Source organism: Anopheles moucheti, chromosome 3, assembly GCF_943734755.1.
Source record: "Anopheles moucheti chromosome 3, idAnoMoucSN_F20_07, whole genome shotgun sequence".
Taxonomy (NCBI): Eukaryota; Metazoa; Arthropoda; class Insecta; order Diptera; family Culicidae; genus Anopheles; species Anopheles moucheti.
The window spans coordinates 45,236,366-45,257,639 of NC_069141.1; the positions used below are offsets into that span (position 1 = coordinate 45,236,366).

The 21,274-nt window shown below is 36.9% G+C and overlaps 1 protein-coding gene across 1 annotated transcript in view; it reads right to left on the reverse strand.

The window, feature by feature from the left end:
* Nucleotides 1-20,960, reverse strand: part of LOC128302136 (protein sax-3-like) — a 32,596-nt gene extending 11,636 nt beyond the window's left edge. The window contains exons 1-2 of the mRNA XM_053038878.1: nucleotides 20,777-20,960; nucleotides 1,759-1,952 (exon numbers count right to left, since the gene is read on the reverse strand). Coding sequence (XP_052894838.1) covers nucleotides 1,759-1,952; nucleotides 20,777-20,960 — 378 coding nt within the window. The remainder of the gene's footprint in view (nucleotides 1-1,758; nucleotides 1,953-20,776) is intronic.
* Between the last annotated feature and the right edge of the window lie 314 nt (nucleotides 20,961-21,274).

The following is a 21,274-nucleotide window of genomic DNA, read 5'->3' on the forward strand; positions in this document are numbered from 1 at the left end:
GCTCGCGATGATGGCCAGCTAGGGTACGCTAAGTGCCCTACCAGCGCAACTGTTTTTGAGGCATTCGGTGTTGAATAATATGTTCAGCACAAGCTACCGTAGCAGCGTGTGGTAAATTAAGGTTGTCTTATAAATATTTTCAAATTAAAATTATTACGAGTACAGCAGTTATGGCAGTACTACCAGCGGATAATGGTGGACCATTTTGGGCGATTTTCTCGAGTTGAGCGCTAAGTGAGGCACTTGCTTTCTTTCCCATCTGCGGTTTATCCCACATAACACCATTTGACGCAAGCATCGATTGTTTGCTTTGTGTGCCACGTTAGTCATTAATGTAAGAGGAATTTTATCTTTCACACTGTTTTTTAGTTGTTATTAAACATATTTTATGTACTGCAATGAAATGATTTTAGTATGATTCATCAATGTGTGTGAAATCTGTGTTTTTGGGCAGTTCACAAACAAATATGAAAGGCATGGCAAACAAAAAGTATGAAAAATGGTACCTTACGTTTAGATAAGAATTTATAATTCATCTGAGAAACCTTAATATTTACATCGTTTATTAACATATTAAGTAAGTAAGGAAGGAAGAAGCCGTGCAATTGTTGAAAAATTTATCTTGCGAACTATTTTTAATTTGAACACCAAATCACTTTGCCGTAATGATATAAGTCTTGATGATGCCTGGTATGAAAGTCTATTTTCCATAAAAGCCATGTTTTTTTGACATTAAAAATTACGATTACGCCAAAACGCAAAACTTTAATTAGATGTTATTTTAAGTACCCTAGCATCTGTGGCTGACCGCAAAACAAGGAAAATGTGATTCCTATTCCATGAAGTATACAGTACTAGCGACAGTTCTGAACGGTAAAAACTCGTTCGTTACATTTAGTGACAGGACATGTAAAGCTGCATCCCTTTTGCTAATCAGCAGGTGTCGTTTACCTTTCCGTGAGTGGAAAATTATTTCGTTAAACATTTATGTACACCGTAAAGTTTGTGCGATATTAGGTACGGTTCTTTTTATCACAGTGCTCATTTTTTCATAATGATTGCGCCATCCTTTCGTTGCGAAGCTAATTTGTCAAATGTGGTCAAGCGGCTGAACTGCACCCTTGTTTTCGTCGGCTTTCCTCTACCAATTGCCCTTACCGTATACAAGGCAAAATCTCGCAAAATAATATGGAGAGAGGGAGCTGTTTATAACAATGTGTGAAAATGTCTCTTCCGCTCACTAGCTCACCCCGGCAAGGATTCAAAAAGTCATCCCAGCGTAACTCGATCTACTTACGTATGGCGGGATATGTGTTTAATTTTCCATGAAATTATTTAAATTTTAATATCGGCAAATATTTGCCAGAAAGAAGCTTCTGCCAACCACAGCCACTTTGTATGCAGCATCAAAACACGTACACGGAAGCATTAGGGGCCCGGAAATCGTAATGCTTCACACAGTGAAAGTAAAACACGTTTACTCATATTCCGTATTTCGTTAATACCAAAAGCGCTTCAAAGATACTTCAATGATTTTACAAAGTTGACCTAAAACAGCCAGTATTTGGACATTTCTTCGAAACACGAGGTGCTTCATTAGGGGAATTAATGCCGAAGCGGAAAACATCCTCCCCCGTAGTAAAGCGAGCTGGAAAATAGTATCGTATCGTACCGAACATTTTGAGGTACATACTCTGGGAGGGTTGTTGGTTTTTCGGCAAATTTGCATTTTTAAAAGGGATTAAGAACGTTATTTACCTTCAGAAAAAACAAACCACCGGCAGGCAGCGCTATTCGGTGCGATCCCTGGAGTATCTTCAACGGGGCGCCATCCTTGTACCACTGGATGGTTGGTTGGGGTATTCCTTCCGCTTTGCAGTTGAGAGTGGCCGGTTCATGACGCGGTACGGTGGTGTCTATTGGATGCTCTGTTATTCGTGGATTTTGAAGAGCTGTGAATATAAAAAGTGGAAAATACCTTTTAGTTTTCCACATCCAAACGAACACTTTTCAATGCTGAACACTGCGTTTTTACTCGGTTTTTAGTCCAATTAATTCATACCAATGCGATTTTTTCAACTTAAAAATGCCTCTAACAGAGAATTAAATGATTTTCAACCAATTAAATTATGCTTGCTTGTGTCTCCCTAGTTGTAAAACCATGTTCGCATACAGATATTCACTAAATTGTTATAATCAATCTAAAATTAGGAAATGATAGACACTTGTGTCAGTCGTTTTAAGTTCTTCCGGTGAAGCACGCGGTATTCATACCTCGAACAGATCTTACAGGATGGATATCATGGAAGAAACAGGTGAATATCATAAAAGTTACTCCTGTTTTTCTTCAACTATTACAAACATCAATAGCGATTGATTTGTGCCAATCATTTTTTATTTGCAAAAATGAAAGAGAATGTAATTTAACTTCTTTCATGATGTGTCTACGATAACGATAACACTAAAGTGTTGTATCGTACTATTTCTTCGACTACTAATTATATAATAAACAGTCGGGCATACAGGCAATGCAGTAATTGTAGTACGAATGTTGAATCCTCGTTTGGAAGAAGCAGACGGAGAACATAGCATTGCTCGTGGCAACTAAAGCTTACAGTAATTACTGTGTTCTTCATAAAAGAATGCAAGAACATGCTTATTACCACAAAACGGAAGTTTCATGTATAGAGTCGTAACGATGATTACAATACCTGATTGTTTCAGTCCAATGTACAACCGACAACCAACCGGTGCATTTGCATGCATAACTGACTTTAAGTTGCATATTGCGTTGACACATGGGATCCGCCCTGTCCGTAAGCAATTAGTCATGTACCCGCTGCTGCGACTAAGTAACAAGCATGGCTTAGCATGGATTGATTCCATCGTTTGTACGGAGCTTTTGTTTAAAATTCAATTTGTCAAAACCTCTGAACACGTCACGCAAGGCTGGTTGGAGTACAAACATTTACGTTTGTTTAACCTTTGGCTAATGAGTGTAAGGTGTCCTAAATCCACCGCTGGAATAAGGCACAGTGTGCTGTGGCGAGAAATTAAACCAGATTGACCACACTTTGTTTTGGGTGGTCACGCGGTCAAATTTAAATTCGCTAGCAGCATGATAAATAGCTTGGTTCATGCATCATTTAAAATTAAATGTCAAACATGGCCACTCACATTATGTTATAGCTGGATAGAAAGCGTAGAATTAGGGATGTTAAGCAAGTAAAAATAACTCTTCTTCATCATAAAATGACATTAAAAAAAACTGTAATGTCATTTTTTATTTCACATGTCCGCTTAAGCCCATTACATCCCACCGATAAAAATTTCTATTCACAAAAATTCACCCTTTTCAAAAAGTTGGGATGCCATTGAGATTGAAATTTTTTACACCTTCAGTGTAATGTTTTCTAATACTCTGCTGATGCAAAAATTTCTATGTTCGAATAAGATTGAAAAAAATATTTATTGACAAATAACACATTTAATTACCATACTATAATTAGATTAACCGCAATTTCTGATGACCCCTCATAATTTAGTACGAACGTAATAATTTAGTTCTGTACGAATAATAATACGAAAAAAACGAAACTGGAAAGACTGAAACTGGACAGACTAAAACTGGAAAATCATAAAATAAATAAAACAGTTCCCAACAAAACCTGTGCTACTTAAATTGTTATATGTTCTCCTCCCTTCGTCTTTATGTGACTTTTTGTTTGCCATACATTGCTTTTATATATATTTTGTTAAAGTACGTGCATTAAACAGTAACATCAGTCAAATAAGTTTTTAAATCTGATATTATTGTAGTCTGCACAAATATTCGTAACACCAAAGGGAACATTCAATTGGTTGCATTCAAATTGTCGTTAAAATAAATTTCACCATTTAGTGATAGTGCTGAAAAAATAGTTCACAGTAAACATGGAAAATTGGTAAAAATAAGCAACGGTTAGCTTTGTCTGTCCTTGCACATTTGTGACCATGGCTGTCTCGCAAATCTACAGATCCAATGTATGACATTTTGTTGAAACCCTTGACGCTAAACCGCACAAGGTTATGAATATTTCATGCAAAACAATTTGCATACATTTACACCGACAAACGCTTGCATCGATAGAATGCTATTTGCTACCGTACGTCGTGCAGTATGTTCCGTGGGAATTTTTCAACCTTTTTATGTACGTGAATATGAAGCAGAAAAAACCTATAGGACATTGAAAGTATTGGATACTTACGATGAAATTGATAAAAATATTGCTGTTTTGCATTACTGGGTGGCATTGAACCGTTTTTGGTTTTAATTTTACAGGACAAACTAGTTGTGCATTGAAATACTGCTTATAAAATACATGAAATATGATATATGCACTAATTGAAACAAAAAAGGTAGAATAATCTCGTTTCTGAAAAAGTCTCCTTGACGAATCATTTTCGTGTGCTATGTTTTAAATTGCCATTAAGCCAATTCCAGATCGACTAATTTGATTCGATTCTATTTTAATATATTTAAAGCTTTAATTAAAGCACTAATATACCCAACAATATTTGCTCTACTGTAAACAGCATCAGCATAGTTAAAATAGAATACAATTTTCCCCGTACCACGCAATAATACAAATCATAGCAAATAAAAGGACAGTATCCATGTAATACAAAACAACAAAAGAAAAGTACTGAAGACAAAAGTTAATTGAGTACAGTATTGTTATACAGAGTACCTTGTGTTTAAGATTTTGCACGGAATATTTTATCGCATTCGTGTACACTTAAAAAAGTACAAAAATACATTGATTCAAACTATATGATACGATGAAAACAATCCTTCGAACGTGCTTATCTAAAAGTGAAGTGACGTGCTCTAGTATGTGGTAGTATACTAGTCGAAGGAATGCGTTACACAGCCTCGAACCCAACAGGGAGTATGAATTTCTTCTGCATTCTAACACGTTGAGCTTTGTTGTGATGAAATTACAATTCGGATCACGCCTCATGTCTTTTTTTTTTCTTTCCAGCTACTGGTGGATATTTTTGTTGACTAAAACCTGTGCGAAGCTTTCCTCGTATGTTTTATGTCCCTGTGTTGTGTAAATAAAACAGCGTTACAACACTGACAGTGATCATTTGCCATATTACGAACAACTAAATTGTTCACGCAAGAAAAGGTTTGGTGAGTCAGCACACTAGTCGAGAGATAGTGTCCTTTGTTTCACTGTTATTTCATGAATGTTCACAGTTGTCAGACCATTGCGAAATCACTTTCTGGTTAGTTTGCTGAAAAGTTCAAAAATCGATTACTTGTACGCTCTTATATGACATGGCAGTTTGATTGTTGACAAAAGTTTCAACTTTAATTATCAGACTGAAACAACATAAATCATTAATTTATACAAAAAAAAACAAAATTATACCCTACTCGCGTGTAGAATGATAAAACTATCATTGCTGTATTCATTGTAGATTAAATAATACAAAACATTGCATTGCATTGAATTTTGTAGCTTTGCAATAGTAATATTACTTTAGTTCGTGTAAGTTGCAATGTAATGTGTTTAAACAAATCGAATCTATTATACGTTGACAGTCAGGAAGATCATCTAACTATCATATATGATGTACCCTCGCAGGACGACACGCCTGTTGTTAATGTTCGTTTGAGCATTGTTATTTTTCATCCTCCTTTCAGCAACTGCTGCGTTCACCTTGCACGTTTTACACGTTTTTGTTGTTCCATACGAATTTGTTGCAAAGGCATACCCTACACACATTTCAAAAGAACAACATGCACTAAAATAACAGAGTGCGGAACAAGCATTAAATTGAATTCAGCAATTTACACACTCGTTCCCCCAAAGTTACTCGAGACTATGTTTGTGTTTTATGTGTGTACAACATACAGCATACAAAGTGTGTTCATTTTCCCAGATTGCGAAAGGACAAGGTCCTTCGTGATACACCGTGGAAAAGGAAAAACTCCCTCGTTCCAAGTTTATGAAGTATTAATTTTGATGGGTACGTGCACATAACACTACTCAGACAATTTAAAGTGTCTGATTGTTCTATACAACTTGAATGATATATATTTTAGCTTAAAATCTGCTCAGAAAAGATAGTAATGTTTTGTTTATTGTTTGCATTTAGATAAATTTAACAACAGCATTTCACGCTATTTAAGCATTTCAATAAGTGATACGATGATAACATATTCAACGAAACTACATACATGGAAAATCCAACAGTAGTAAATATTTGGAGGTTTAAATATTAACAATCGGATAAATTGGATCGGATGTTGGGTATAAGATGGCGCTGTGCGTGTCAGCATTCAGCGCGAAACTTTGAAACTATTAACCATTTTAGAAGTTGATCCCACCTCTAACACCTACTATGGATTGAGATGCTCGGATAACCTTCCAATATTTATAAATGTTTATGTTACTGTGGGTTCCATAGAGCAGATATTTATGAACTAAAACCAGCGAAGAAAAAACAACGGGTTGACAATCTGCTAAGCCTCACTGCCATTCGTGGACTTTTTCCTCGCGCATGTTTCAATTCATTGCACTCTCTTTGTAGTTAGTCATGTTTCTATTGTTTGGTGTCCAGATGGTTTTCCAGTGTTTCACAATCGTGCACTTTTTTATTCATAACGAACAGTCAGGTGGTATTACTTGAATCTATTGGAATTTAAGTATTACTATTCATATTAGTTTGAATACAGGGTGTGTTCGGTCAGTTATGCATTTTATTTAAGTTTATAAAAGTTTACATAATTGATTTAAACTAATACGAATAGAATTGGACATCATTTCCAAATACGTTTGCATACTAAGTAAATTGAGGAACCAGGTTTCGCTGAGAAAATGAGCTTACGGACTGAACTATCATTGTTATCAATTGATCATACATTTGATAGTTTTACGTCGAACAGAGAAGAGAAATTGAGCATTGAACCACAGCGGATTCGAGTAAAAACAATTGCTCAAGTGAAATGTTTTTGGACCTTTGTTTCCCGACATTTTAAGTATGCAAATGCATCTATTAGCTCAGGGCTTACATTGTTGCCATTGAAACGAGGACAAAGCGTCTCTAGCGTTTCCTACTGATACGTAATCCATAGTACCTTTAGAGCATTGAATATTCTGGTAAACTAACAAAATTTGAGCAAGTCGATTCGTTAGTGTCGTTTTTTAGTCTTTCATAAACGCAAATGTTGTGTGTGATGAGCCGTATGCACGTGACATGAATTTGGTATGACCCGTAGCAAAATGGTACAGAAAGGTATAGCAAAACCATCGTATGGTATTGTGAGTGCTTTGAAGCCTGAAGTAAACACGATGAGATCCATTTATACCACCTTTAGGTAGTTGATAAAAGTCTGCCAGTTGTTGCCAGTTGTTGTCTAGTGTAATATTTACAACACATTCACATTTCACATACATTTGTCGAAATTTACTTTCAAAGTTGTTTAACTGGAATAGCTGAGGTACAGTTAGTACAGTTACTAAATATCTTTCTGATTATTATCCCGTAGCTGGCCCTTTAACCTACGGGATAAAATAAACTCTGGTAGGTCAAAATAAGACCTATTACCTAGTAAAAGCGTTATTGTAGGAAGTAGAAGTTCGATCAAAAGCATTTGAAAGATGTTGATTCATCTTTATTCACTGGCTTAGTCATGATTGTTATGTAATGTCAAACTAGACAAGTTTAAATTCCTAATTTTTTATCTAGAATTAATAAATGACAGGGTTAAGCTTTTGAAGGGGCTGAAGAAAAACTATAAATGCGTAGTTCTGAAAATTACGTACACAATGCTGTAAAAATTAATATTAATTCAATTCGGTACGCTTCAAACGAATCATAATAATTACGAAGACTCGTATGATAGAGGCAACATCGATCTGGTTCGAAACAATTAATTACACTCTGTTTGGCCACTATAATCCTTCCTATCTAGGCTTTCTACATACAATTTCATGTAATTAACTCTGAATCATTGGGCATAAAACTTCTACCACAAGTCAAACACGCACAATGCTTTCCTCTACACGCACGAAAACAATGGCATAAATAGTATATTTATGATAATCGCTTTTCATGTCGCTATAAAATCCTGAACCTATCTCTGACCTTCAGCAATATAATCAACTAACCGTCTAAGAGGATGCCTCTAAAATGATAATTTCCGCCGCTACTCATACTCCAACAATAAAACTGACATGGCAACTACCGTCAATGGTGAAGGCAACGAAGTAGGGCAGGATTCTATGGTTTCCGTAAGATCTCCACGACAACAACAATAACAACACCAAACCAATCAACCAAACAATCGTTAACATTCACCCGATATACCTTCACCGTCCATTGCATCGCAGGACCCTGCACGTAGTCCTTTCACATCGATTCACATAAACAATCTAGTCGATTTACCACGACACTGCTAAACATTCGTTGCGTGATTTGCCCCTATTGTTCTTCTATGCTTCTATTTATGTTTTATTACTACGGGAAATGACTACCAACTACCCACCTCTGGAGCTATCTGCTCAAAACACTTTGTTCACTTGCCTTATTCAACATGATGAATAAACTATTGCGTATTTCCATTCAAACCGTGTAGTATTATCAACTTGTCTTACAATTAAAGTAGAAAAAAGTACTTTTTTATTTGCTTATAAGCAGCTGTATTTATAGTATCCATTGCGCTATATGCACAATCATGTTAGGTTCAGAATGTAAGTAATTTTAACCACTGCCTGGATTCAAAACATACAAAAAAAATTAAGCAAAACTGTTTTTAACACTTCATGGAATTGCTGAATATGGTTAAAGACCGGTTGGAGAAAATGTAATACTAAATACTAAAAACATACCAAATCCAAATACTCAACAAAACCATCACAGTGGTTGTTGCTTTTCATATTGGTGTGCAATAAATATAAAAATAAATGAAGAAAAAACTATGTCAATAAATAAGAGCAGATTTGATCATAATCCTTCCATGTCTGAAAAAGGATCGAACATTGCTGATATCCTTCATTCGGCTAACAGAGCAGATTGTTTGCGGAGCAGAGAATGGCTGAAGTTTCGACCCAGACAATCATTTTTATTATTATGCTCTAGCTGAAGACGATGGTACTTTTCTGTACTTCCATTACATCCTTGTGTAGCTCTGCATTTTAGTGGGAGCACAAGTGGTTTTACCCTACTTTTCCTTTGCTTCATGCAAGCTGTATTTTCTACTTCTTTCCCGAAACGAACCCCCCGTGATAGGGAGGAAAGTTATGATTTGGCTTCAATAAGTAAATTTATTCTGTTTACCCTCCCTATGTATTGTGGTTGGGTGATTTTCTTAGTCAGCAAGGATGCGAATGAGGAAAAAGGATTAGACCGGCAAGCGTGTACAGCACATACATAAAGCTTCTATGCCGAACGAAAGGTCATATTAGTCTCCCGCATGGGTTCAGAAACTCTATCGCTGGTTGGAATCCTTTTAAGAATAAGAATCTTTACATTTCATGCATCCCTTTCACTGTTGAGCTTTAGTGAAAGCGAACAAGAGCGTGTGGATAGCCGGGAAATGATAAAACGAACATAGCTTGCCAATATGCTATCTCCGACTGAAGCAGTTTTGGGACAAATTTTGGCCCAATAAAAAAAACTAATCCCCATGGGCGGACAAAAGATTATGGAGCATAAATCATGCGCCGATCGTTATGCTCGGGATGTATGTGGTACCCGATTCAGGTCAGTACATATCACTATGCAAACCTGCGTTGGTAAAGTTTTCCATTTGCGATGTAATAGAATCGTGCTCAAGAATATATTTATATCACGTATATGTTAAGATAACAGGAAGATTTACAGAATGTTGGTTTATTGGGTTTTCAATCGTCCAAGCAGAAAATGCAAAAGCTTGAATAACTGTTAATGTAGTGCATTGCAACTAGTATCAACATATCATTTCCGACTTGGTTTACAATTGCCTAAAATCCCTAATAAACTTGAAGCCATGTAACCATAATCGGAATCGTTCTAATACCAAAAGTGTATGTTGCGCTAAGCGGCGTTTGCCGTCACAAAAATGGATCACATGTCAATCGATGATAAATCATCCTTTATCATCGCCATCAGCACAATGAGGAACACGAAGTGTGAATCACATCCTTTTGACCATTAATTAAGTATTCTGGTCATTCACTCGATAATTGAAATGTCATAAACATCACCAAGCTCTAGCCATCCTGCTACCGTGAAAGACATGGAAGCTGTTGTACGGGGCTACTGTGCTCCAATCGTCGAACGGACAACACATGAGATGAGCTAGAAAGCATTATAACCAGATAAAGAGAATTTAATTGCCCGCTTTCGTGTTCGACGAACAATGGACGAGCCACAAGCGTGCCTAAGTAGTGTCACTCACGAAAGTCTTCTGAGAATAAAACCGGAACAGAACCATTCGTTACGAGAGCACTGGATTGAATCGTCTCGTCTCAAAACTAAAGATACAAATTGTTAACCGTCCAAGGGTAGCAAAATAATCGAAATTTCTATTCAAACAAGTGGTACATATTTACTAGAGCTAGGCTCAACACATAACTTCTCTAAGACATATGGTGTTGGTTACAGCAGACGCTACGTACAGACTGTAGCCGAAAATTTATAGAATAATTATGAGTAAGCGTTTTACTGCCATCATCAACAGCTTCCCGAAAGAAAAATGTTTGTGATGTCATTGTGTGGACGATCGCAAAATCAACTCAGAGCAAATCCTTCTAGCATATTTCGCATCCGAAACCATATAGACAACAGCAAGACTCATCCGTGCCGGCCAGATCGGAATCAGAGCCATTCAAAAAGTGATTCCCAATCACTATCATCGCCCTCATCGTTTCAACCATTGAAACGCCCTGGTGCATTTGCTCAAAATTGGAATTGACGTGTGATGTGTAGAGAAGATCGCACAACTAGATGCTCCGGTAAAATAGGCAACAAGCATAGTCCGTCCCAGGAGATCGGTTGGAAAGACTGTTTTCACTTGAGATGCAGAACGGCTCGTTCACATTCAGATTTCAAGTGTGTGCATGTCATTGCATACTAATATGAAAATCGGGAATCCAAACGAGATGCATGGATAGACATCCTTCTGACATTGAATGGTGCGGGATATAAGAGTTTAACTCTATGTGTTTGCTCCGAATATGGTTAGTAGTTTTTATCATCGTCTCAACTAGCTGATTTTTGCTTCTTGTACATTATTCGGCAGTATTATCCACTATGCCTTAATAAAATGCTAAGAAATTAATTCGTTGATAATAAGAAAACCGAACGCGAAATAAAAAAATATTATATTAAAAATTATAAATAATAAAAATTATATTATTAATTATAGTTCACATTTTTTTCTTTTGTAACACAAGTAGTAAAGTTACAGTGTTTGTCAATATATAGTTAGCCAAGAAAAAGCTTGAACTAGGAGTAAAATGGGGTCAATTATAATTGGGAGTTATAACGAAACCATGTAACCTAATTTGTTATAAATGTCACGAATGACTGTATGCTGGAGCGTAAGGTAATGTTGTATAAACCTTTTTTAAGATTGCAATGCAGCAATTAAATAGTGTCTTGATTAAATGTGAAAATCAATCTACATCATTTCTAGAACCACCTAATCAGGAAGCAAATGCGTACATAAGCTCAGAACATGTCTGTCTGTAAGTCCCTTTAATACCACACACATTGTTTTTATGTGTTTTATTGCAGAAGTGCTCTGTTCCAATTATTCGTTTCTTCGTCGTTTATACAGACTGTTATTTACTGCAGGGATTTGATAGGACGACAGTAAACACCAAATTGTAGAAGAATTTCCAGATCATCCTGCCAAAAGGAACCTCGAAGAAATCAACAGATTTTTATCAATGTCTGCTTTCCCATTTAGCTACTGTAGTTTGGCAGCAGTTTTTCGGGTATAAAGTACGTCTAGCATTTAGTACGATACATTTATCGCCATACCATTCTGGCTTTTATTATCATAGCCGGAATATCAACCCCACGTCAAATACCAAAACGTCACGTAAGTTGAGTTGGTTGGTACTTAAACAGCATATTACATACGGTTACTGTTGTACTGTCAGTATGATATCACTCAGTGACCAATCGTTGCGTTACTCGTTGTTCCAAGCGGTTGATGTTCCCTTTTACGGGATTGTTATACATGGCTACACATACAGAGAATGACTGCAATCCAAGCGCCGACCGTAGAACAGCAATACCATAAGATGACAAAATAGATGGAGATAAGGTTTATTGGTGGTTTAAAGTTGTATTTATGTTTATCAATGTCTGCATTACTAACAACAACTAGCATACAGCATTTATGGCGAGAGAAAGAAAGACGTAAACATGCCGTAAGCGGCATAAGCTTTCAATTGATGGAAGTAAATAGCCATCATATTAGACGACATGAGAAATTGTCCATCCGCGATGGATACTGACTCAACAAAAAAGATCGTATCGTGTTGATTTATATCTAAATTTTTCTTTTCCTTTACTTAGTAACGGTTCATGAACTGATCCAGAAAATCAACTATCTACTTCTGTTGGACAATACATAAAACTAACCGATACATCAGCCATCTCCAATTCCCTTGTGAAATTGTCAACTTGATGACAACAACACAATGTTTAATCAACATTGTTCGTAAATCTCTATCTCATTGCAACTGTTTACTGCAACAACTGGAAAGCTAACTTTTCCATTCTAGTTCCGATTAGCACATTGCCTGTTGCTGTCTCCAATCGATTTAAGTTTTGTGCAATAATTAAAAGCTTAAGTTTGTTAATTTTAAGTTTCGTTTGTAAGTATCCCATATTTATGCTTAGAGGCAGCTTGTTTGCAGCTTTATTAAATTTTAACATTAAAACTTGTAATACAGTTTCATACTATAGATATACCACCAATTATAAATACCAACCTTAATCAGATGAACAACCTAAAAAAATTGTCGAGATCGTTTCGTTGTTGTATACCCCTGATATTTTGGAAATTTCTGATATATCTGATATGATCGGAGAAAAATTGTATGGCTTGTTTGATCATTATTGTTTATATTTTCTTTGTGTTGTAATATGTTTTATTAATAACAAATGAAAATAAACACTTGGAGCACTATGATTTACAGCATCCATTGCTAACAAGACAACGTAGGATCTGTTGAATCTTGTAAAAAAAACCATTTGACCTACCGGGTATAAAACAAAAACTGTACATTCCGGTTTGAATCCTGTGTAGGAGTCACAGTCACTATGTTCCAACGTCGTGTGCAATGATTTAATCATGTTAAGTACATCAACTTTACTTCTGAAGGCGTAACATCGCCCTCGCCATTACCAGAGATTTCCTAGATGCTCGCACGTTTTAACTACTTTTCCAGATGATGGGTCTGTCTTCGCTACTGTTGCTTTCTATCATGACATCAATCACTCATCAGCAGCAGTACTTTGTCGTAATGAACCGACCTTTTATCAAAAGAGGCTACGGTTATTCTAGAGCACCATGAGCACGAGCTACTTATACAAGCAACGTGAAATACATGAGCAAAGCAAGACTTCCTCGAGAAAGGCCAGTTTGTGTAAAATCGTATGCCATATACGTCTACCTGTTGCCAGCTAAACTTTCCAGCAGGTTATGTTTTCAACTGCTCTCGGGATACACTGTGAAAGTGAAGGCGAGCTTAAGTTAATTAAATGTGACCTTTGAACAGCCACCCATCGTAACGTTTTCTATAGCTTTTCAATCTTTTGACATACTATTCCATGCAGTTTGTTTGTACAGCAGAAAGATAAGACCATTTGCTAAACAAATGCGCACTTTGGCTCTACCTGTGAGTCTTTTCTTACTGCCATTTAAAGTCCAGCTGTGGAGAACTTTTCTTTTTACCATGTACGCAATGATAGGATAAATTTTAAGTAACAGCATCTTTTCAATATTCGATATTCCAGATAAACTGTTATGAAGGATTTTCGGAAAAGTCGGAAACAGTAAATTAGTAAAATGCAGCGTATTCGACAAAGGTCTGGCATGGGTTCTATTTACGATTGGATCGTGTTTTTTAAGAAGGTGTTATGACAATAGATATCTCATGTCGTCTCCTGTAATTGATCCCATATCCTTTAAGGTTTCATAACACCTTGTATTTTTTTAATGAATCACAGATTGCGCGTTTCAATTTAACCTTGGCTATATCAAACTTACACTGAATACTTAAAAAGTACGTAAAATATAAAAAGTTTCATCTTGCTTGCTACAATTATTCAGAAGAACTCAATTATCCATCATTATTTTCATTGAAATGGCATGACCGAGTTGTTCGAAGAAAGGAGATCTTAAGAGGAAACTCTGCGCTGTAGTAATTTTTGGATTGTCCTTTTAAGAAAATCTTTTTACTGGGAGTATGTGAAGAAATTTTAAACCTGCTATCAATTGATACCATAAATCAGCAATGCCGAAGACCATTATTAAAACAAGACACAGAATTGCTGTGAATTGTACAAATGATATCAAAAATGTGAATGGTGAACTTAAACTACTTCTGTAAATATGAGAATAGAATTCGGCAAATACTTAATGCTACTACAGTTACGAAACTCAAAATCCTTTTGCACAATATATTTAACATACCAACACTACAGTTTTGGCCCAACAAAACAGCCCTTCAAGGTTTTAGAAAACGAATGTTAAGAACGCTAAAGCGGCGAACACTTGAAATTGTGAAAATTATTTACTTCCCGTGCTTCAAAGTTATTTTTTCGTGTTTGCTTCATAATTTTTCGCTTTTGTTCTCCCCTTCACAAGCGTGAAGTGAAGAAGAAAATCAAAAACAACAAGACTTGTTTGTTTCATTTCCCTCCAAGCACTAGCGCTGGTGTTCATCAGACAGGATTTGCGTCCTTTCCTGTGTCAGCGTACTTAACAGTACATAGCTGCACATAGCGTTCAGAGACACCGTACTGTTCATCATCTGTAGGAAGTATATTTCATTTCACTTCTTTCCCAACCCATTCACATCCACTCAACAAAGAGATTATGTATCGCCCCGAAAATGTAGCTACATGCACACACAGAAACAAGAAAGAGTCTGACTTTTGATTGTGCAAAAAGCTGACATCTCAACAAATAGCACGGCAAATGAGAAATAGATGATAGAGTATACCCTCGGGTCGTAATTTTGATACAACAGTAATATGTACATTTTTAGTGTGAATTAAACTATAGTACAGTAGAGTTTTTAGATGTTTATAAAACATATGACTTTGAAATGTTTGGGAATGTGAAACGATAACATATAATTCATACTGGTTCCATTAAACTTACATTAAACAATATAAAGAATATAAAGAATAGCGTATCACATTTTCAAAGTGTGATTAAAATAGTTAATTCTAAATGACAACCATAACTGATATATTAATTTTTCTTCTTCATCGAGGTACTTAAAATCCAGAGGTCTTTATTTTGTCATTTCTGACTAATCTTGGCTTTTATTTATCTTTAGACAGACAATTATAACTGAGCGACGGATGTTTCGGATGAGGTTTTGCATCGGTCCTAATGCGTGAAAATCAATCCACAAAACTTTATTAGATGCTACAAAGATACTACTACTGGGGCGGCCCAGTGGCATGATGGTAGCGGAGCCGGTCTTTACACGAACGGACCGGACCAAAATCCCATCCGGACCAATCCCCCGTAGCAAGGACTGACTATCCGGTTAACGTGGTACAATAAATCGATACGGCCAGGTCGTTCTAACGAAACAAAAAAAAAGAAACTACTAGTATTCAGTACACCATAGCATATGGAACTTGCCGAGAACAATATCCGGCATTTGTCGCTGGAATAGTTGATTAGGTAATTATAACGCATAGAATAGCTTACATTGAAGGAAGCAAATTAAAAATATTGTATACGTAGTTTAATTTCAGCATAGATACAGCGAACACTAAATCATTAATTGTCAGTATGATAATTATTACAAAACCACATGATAAGTATTTTATGTAGCCTAATTTTCAGTAAGCATGCTAGCTGTGATGGAGTAATGGAGTGAAATAAAATGGAAAATGTAAGCAACTCTGGAAGAACTTAGATAGTATGCTGTTGAATATGTAGCATTGTCATGTAATTTTTCGTTTACTTAAACATCTCTGTTACGATGTTACGGATAATTTAAATTTTTTTAGTTATTACGATAATTAGTTACGAACCAGAGTGTAAAGGTACATGTGAACCTTGCGAATTACTTGGCAAATAGACAAACAAATGCAGAAGAGACGCAGCCGTTCTGAGTGGCTGTAAACAACATGCTTTGTGTTGTATAACACCAGACGAGTAAATTGCCTTTGTTAGAAGTGCATGCGAATCAACCCTTTACTCGGTTTTTGAAATGTAACGGGAAGTTAAAATTATGGTATCAAATGTGCACATGCATTCCTTAGCATTATTACGACCAATTTACACTCTACACTATGCTCTTTTGTGGTGCGATTTACTGAAACAGGACCTATGCACCAGAGGTCTTCACCACTCCTTCAACGCTATTCTGGAGAATCATTTTAATGCCGTGTAAAGATGAAATCTCCTCTCCAGCTTCTGCCACTGGGACTGATTTTTTACGCTATAATAACCACATATATTTACCCAGCATGGTACCAGGTATTGGAGTTGGTAGTGGCGTCAGTTGAGTTCCCGGTATACAAACTACGTCAAATGTCAGCCAGTACTTCTAAACGGAAAGGTGGAAATTCTCAAAAACACAGCACTCTCACAATACGATACTCGAAAATGCAGCAGCGCGAAAGATGAAGAGGTTTGCGCTTTGGTGCGTTCGTACAAAATGGGACAAGTGTAAGGTAACCACTTGGAGAAATACTTTTATTGTTACTCTTTGTACAGTAGCATTATGTTATTAAATAGGGTATAGAACATATACAATAAAGCTGGATAGGGTGTGTAAAGAGAATGGACCAATTATCGATAGAGTGTAATTACATTTCCTTCGCAATTACGATCTTCGTAATTATGTACAAAGTTCGCGTGATCTAGTGGGTGTGTTTAAAAGTAGTCTTCTAAGAAATATAACACTTAAGCTTACTAATAAGTGACAAGCACAAATAATATTGTGTTTGTTTTGCTTTACTGATGATGAAGTTCCTTCGTTAAGATTACTACAGTTATACTTTCCTTGCCAAAACTCTGATGAGGTCTTTGGAATACAAAAAGGAGCGCCATACGTTTTTTTGTTATCGACATGTGAAATAAAACCACGGAAGAAAAGGAGAAACCATTATGAAGCGATTTTTGAAGAGCAATAGATTGATAAAGAAAACACAAACGATCCCGAAACTGTGATACAGGACTACACAAACTTTGATGAAACTAATTTTCACAACAGTAGTTCTCGCCGTACGCGAATGTACATATCACTTTGCACACTTCAGACATCACGCCTTCCTGTACATAATAGTCGGTCCTGCGCTACGCACTAACTTCAGACACTCGTCATTACTATCAGACACGACGAATTTAGAAACATTTCATAGAAAACGTTACAGTCAATCAATGTCTGATAAGTTGTTTTGATGTCTAACTCAAACCTCTTACCACCCTCCGATGAACGAAAGTTTTCCTTTATTTCTGCCGTTGGCTGACAGCTTGTTCTATGCGCCCGGGCACATTTATTAGGCACGCGAAGTAGACTTGCATGTCTGCTTTTTTTCGTTTTCCTTCCCTGCCTGTACACTTACTACAGTGAGGAGCCCAATCAAAACAGTAAGCGATTGTCCGGAAACTCTTGGGTTTTCCTAACGAAGACCTTCTCCTGCAGGGCATGTAAACATTTTTGATGCCAATGAACGACACACCAGCACTTTAGTGTTCGTCACACCACCAATCAAGCAATCAGAAGGTAAAAATCAATATCTGCTGTTTGCTGATTACATGTGTGTGTTTTATACCACTTTGTACGTCTAACAATAAACCATATCATATGTATTTGTTGAGTTAGAATATTTCTATTAAGGCAAGTAATGCAGCAAATAACAATTTCTACACTATCACAGTTTCAACAATGTTTCATTAACTTTACACCTGGTTCGCTTAAATAGCTTAATAGGATATTGTTTTACTATACAATAGGTCATTGCCAACAGCTAGTATCATAGTCATTAGTTTACTTCTGCCATTTCGCCTATTTGCATATTATTTTGTTTCATTCTAATGACACAAACAAACGACCATCATGCTCGAGCTACATGCGAAAGAACGTACATCGTTCATTTCTGCTACACTTTCTGTGAGTTTACAGTATACAGTCATATCCTGTATCGGACTCCCGCTGATCTTGAAGTCTGTCTGACGCTTGACAATGTTTTATTGCTTCCATTTCCATTTCTGCCAATGTCCTCCACCATCGCGATACAGAAACTGCGGCGTTTGTCTGCCGTACCGGAAGACGGAAACATTAACTCTATCACATAAACAGTCATAATAGTCGAAAATATGTCCTAACATTGCAACGTGCCAAGTGTAAGCGCTGGATAGACGGATACTACCGCAGAGAAAGGAACCATGGAACCTGGTCTACCACGTTGGGTGCGTTGGTTGTTTGTCTAAACCCAACCCGCCGTGTGGCGTTCGCTTCAGCTCGCGCATTGTTCGTTTCATTTTTTGCACTTTTAGGTCAGCAAAACCCAACGGCCAACCCAATTAATTCCATCACGCGCGTCCTACGTTCCCGGGCCTGTACAATTTGTGGAACATTTAAGGGGTAAATGAAGGGAGGAATGTTTGTAGTGGCAAAAATTATTACCCGACGATGAGGGCACGTAACCTTTCTTCAGAACATGATTTTTCTGCCTCGCCCCTGCCCTCCTTTTCTTCACACTGTTGTAAAAACAAATAGCAGGTAGTGTTACCATTAAGCCACTTGGGCTGATGGTCAGTTTTGCACCCTGGATGCGAAATTTCGAGCCAAAATATCTGTTACTCTTGGTAAAACCATTCGCTCCCTTACCATTTGTACAGACGGCAAAAGGCCTTTTTCTTTTTGCTGTTAAATTTGTTTATTTTGTGTTTTGAAATAACTGAAGGCTTGAATAGAGAAACAGGAGAATTAATTTCCTCTGCTCACAAATTTATTTACAGCCAGCCTTTGAAGGCTGTGTTTGTGTGTGTGTTTTTCTTTCCAAAGCAAAGGTACGGCATACGAATACGTGACACTGTGCTGTAGGCAGGCTGGCAATTTTAAGATTGTTACATTTTGTCGTTCCTTTCGACCCTGGAGCAGATTTAGTGGACGACCAGAAACGTACCAGTACGTAGCAGCTTACGCCTATACGCAATAAAACGTCAACTGGGAATAGCCCCCAGCGGCACGATGGTTCGCACACAATTAACTTTATTTGCACACTTAATCGTTGACTGGGAAATATTTGGGAAATTATAAACCCTGCGGAACCTCGTGCGTGATAAGCTCCATTACCGGATTCAGGCTTTCGATGGGAAAGATAATTTTCGGTGCTGAATATCAAATTGGAACTAAGCGTGTGGCCGTATTTGCTATCTACTAATTAATTATATTCAAATCCTCCGTTGCGTTCCTTAAACCATTTGAAGCTGATCACATTTTTCATTCTTGATTAATTGTTTTATATTACGAGTTTAATATGATTATGCACAATCTGCTTCGAATCATATTTGCGAATTAGTTTCTTTTGTGTGCTTTGTACACTGAAAACGTTGTAGACGAAACAGTCTAGCGTTGTATGCACACATCATAAACTAAAATTAAAATACATGATTTAGAATCCGAACTCACGTTACTACTTACAACTCAGTTTAATTTCGAGGCAGTAAATTTTCAATTCCCAACAAATCAAAGGCATGTTACTGTATTTTAAACAAAATGCTGTTAATAATGTTATAGATCGGTTTCGAGTTTGATTTAAGCATCGCTGGAAAGGTTAATCACTTCCCTTCGGTGCTATTTCGAGTGTGTTTATCGGGCAGTTCGAAGCCAAACTGTTGTTGAATTGTATATGAGTGAGCAGTTGTACTTGTATGTAGACAATTTTGTTCCTTGCTAAAAAATCTTACAATAGATATTTATTTTTTTATTTGCAACTGAATCAACATGCGAGCTTCTCTAAACTTGGAACAACCGATATGTTTGTGTTCATTAGATGTGCTCGCAAAGGAAACAGCCAGGTGGACTGCTTGAACAAAATCGTCGTTTAGGAACGGCAGATCGCCAGTTGAACTAGAAGGTGTCGAGAACATTCAATAACTCTCGTTTGGGGATGTTCCAAAAAATACAGTGTCAGCGTACAAAATAAGCTACCGCCAGAAGAGTCCATTTAAGAGTAGACTAAAATCAATTGTCAAACCTCGTACCCGAAAACGATATCATCAGGGATAGAATGTACATACTTACAAAGTATATGTCACAGAAGACCAGCAGAAACCTTCAAATTACCAAATTAGTCCTCCAAAGTCCAAATTACTTACAACTAGCAAAAATGGATGCTAAAGTTGATAAACCGGTTATTCGGAAGCTCAAATTCATTCGCCGATTCATCCGTATACACAAGTTGGTTTTTAACGTGTTTTTATTTTAACTCAAATAAAAACCCCATTGATTTGATGTATCGAAAACTATAGAAAAACAACGAACAACGAAAAACGAACATTTGTAAATTTACTTACCTTGGGCAGAATGCAGCATCAGCAGTAACCAAAGTCCAACTATAGTGAATTTGTTCAAACTGCATTTGCTAACGCCGTCGGCAAGTTTTCCATATCGGCATACCGTCAGCCAACGGTTCGATGGTCGAGGATGGGATTTTCTCATTGTTTTCGAAGCACAGTATCCACTGTTCCTCGTTTGCATCAGTGCTAGTTCGGTTTACTATCAGAATGTACACATAATCCTGGCGTTCCAGACAGATGAATCCTTCACCCGTTCGTCTGGATCCCGTGCCAATCTTCCATTGGACATGAATTTTTGAAAAACACCACGAACTTCTCGCTAAACCCACCGTACTTAGGCTAAGCGGCGAAGTATTTCGTGCTTAATGCGACTGTCTCGGGCCCTCGAAAGCATCAAGCATTCACACTTTACACGTGCACCTTCCTGCATCAATATTGACTCAGCATTGTTGCGTTGTTATACAAATTAGAACATGATTTGCACTTTTTCTTTAC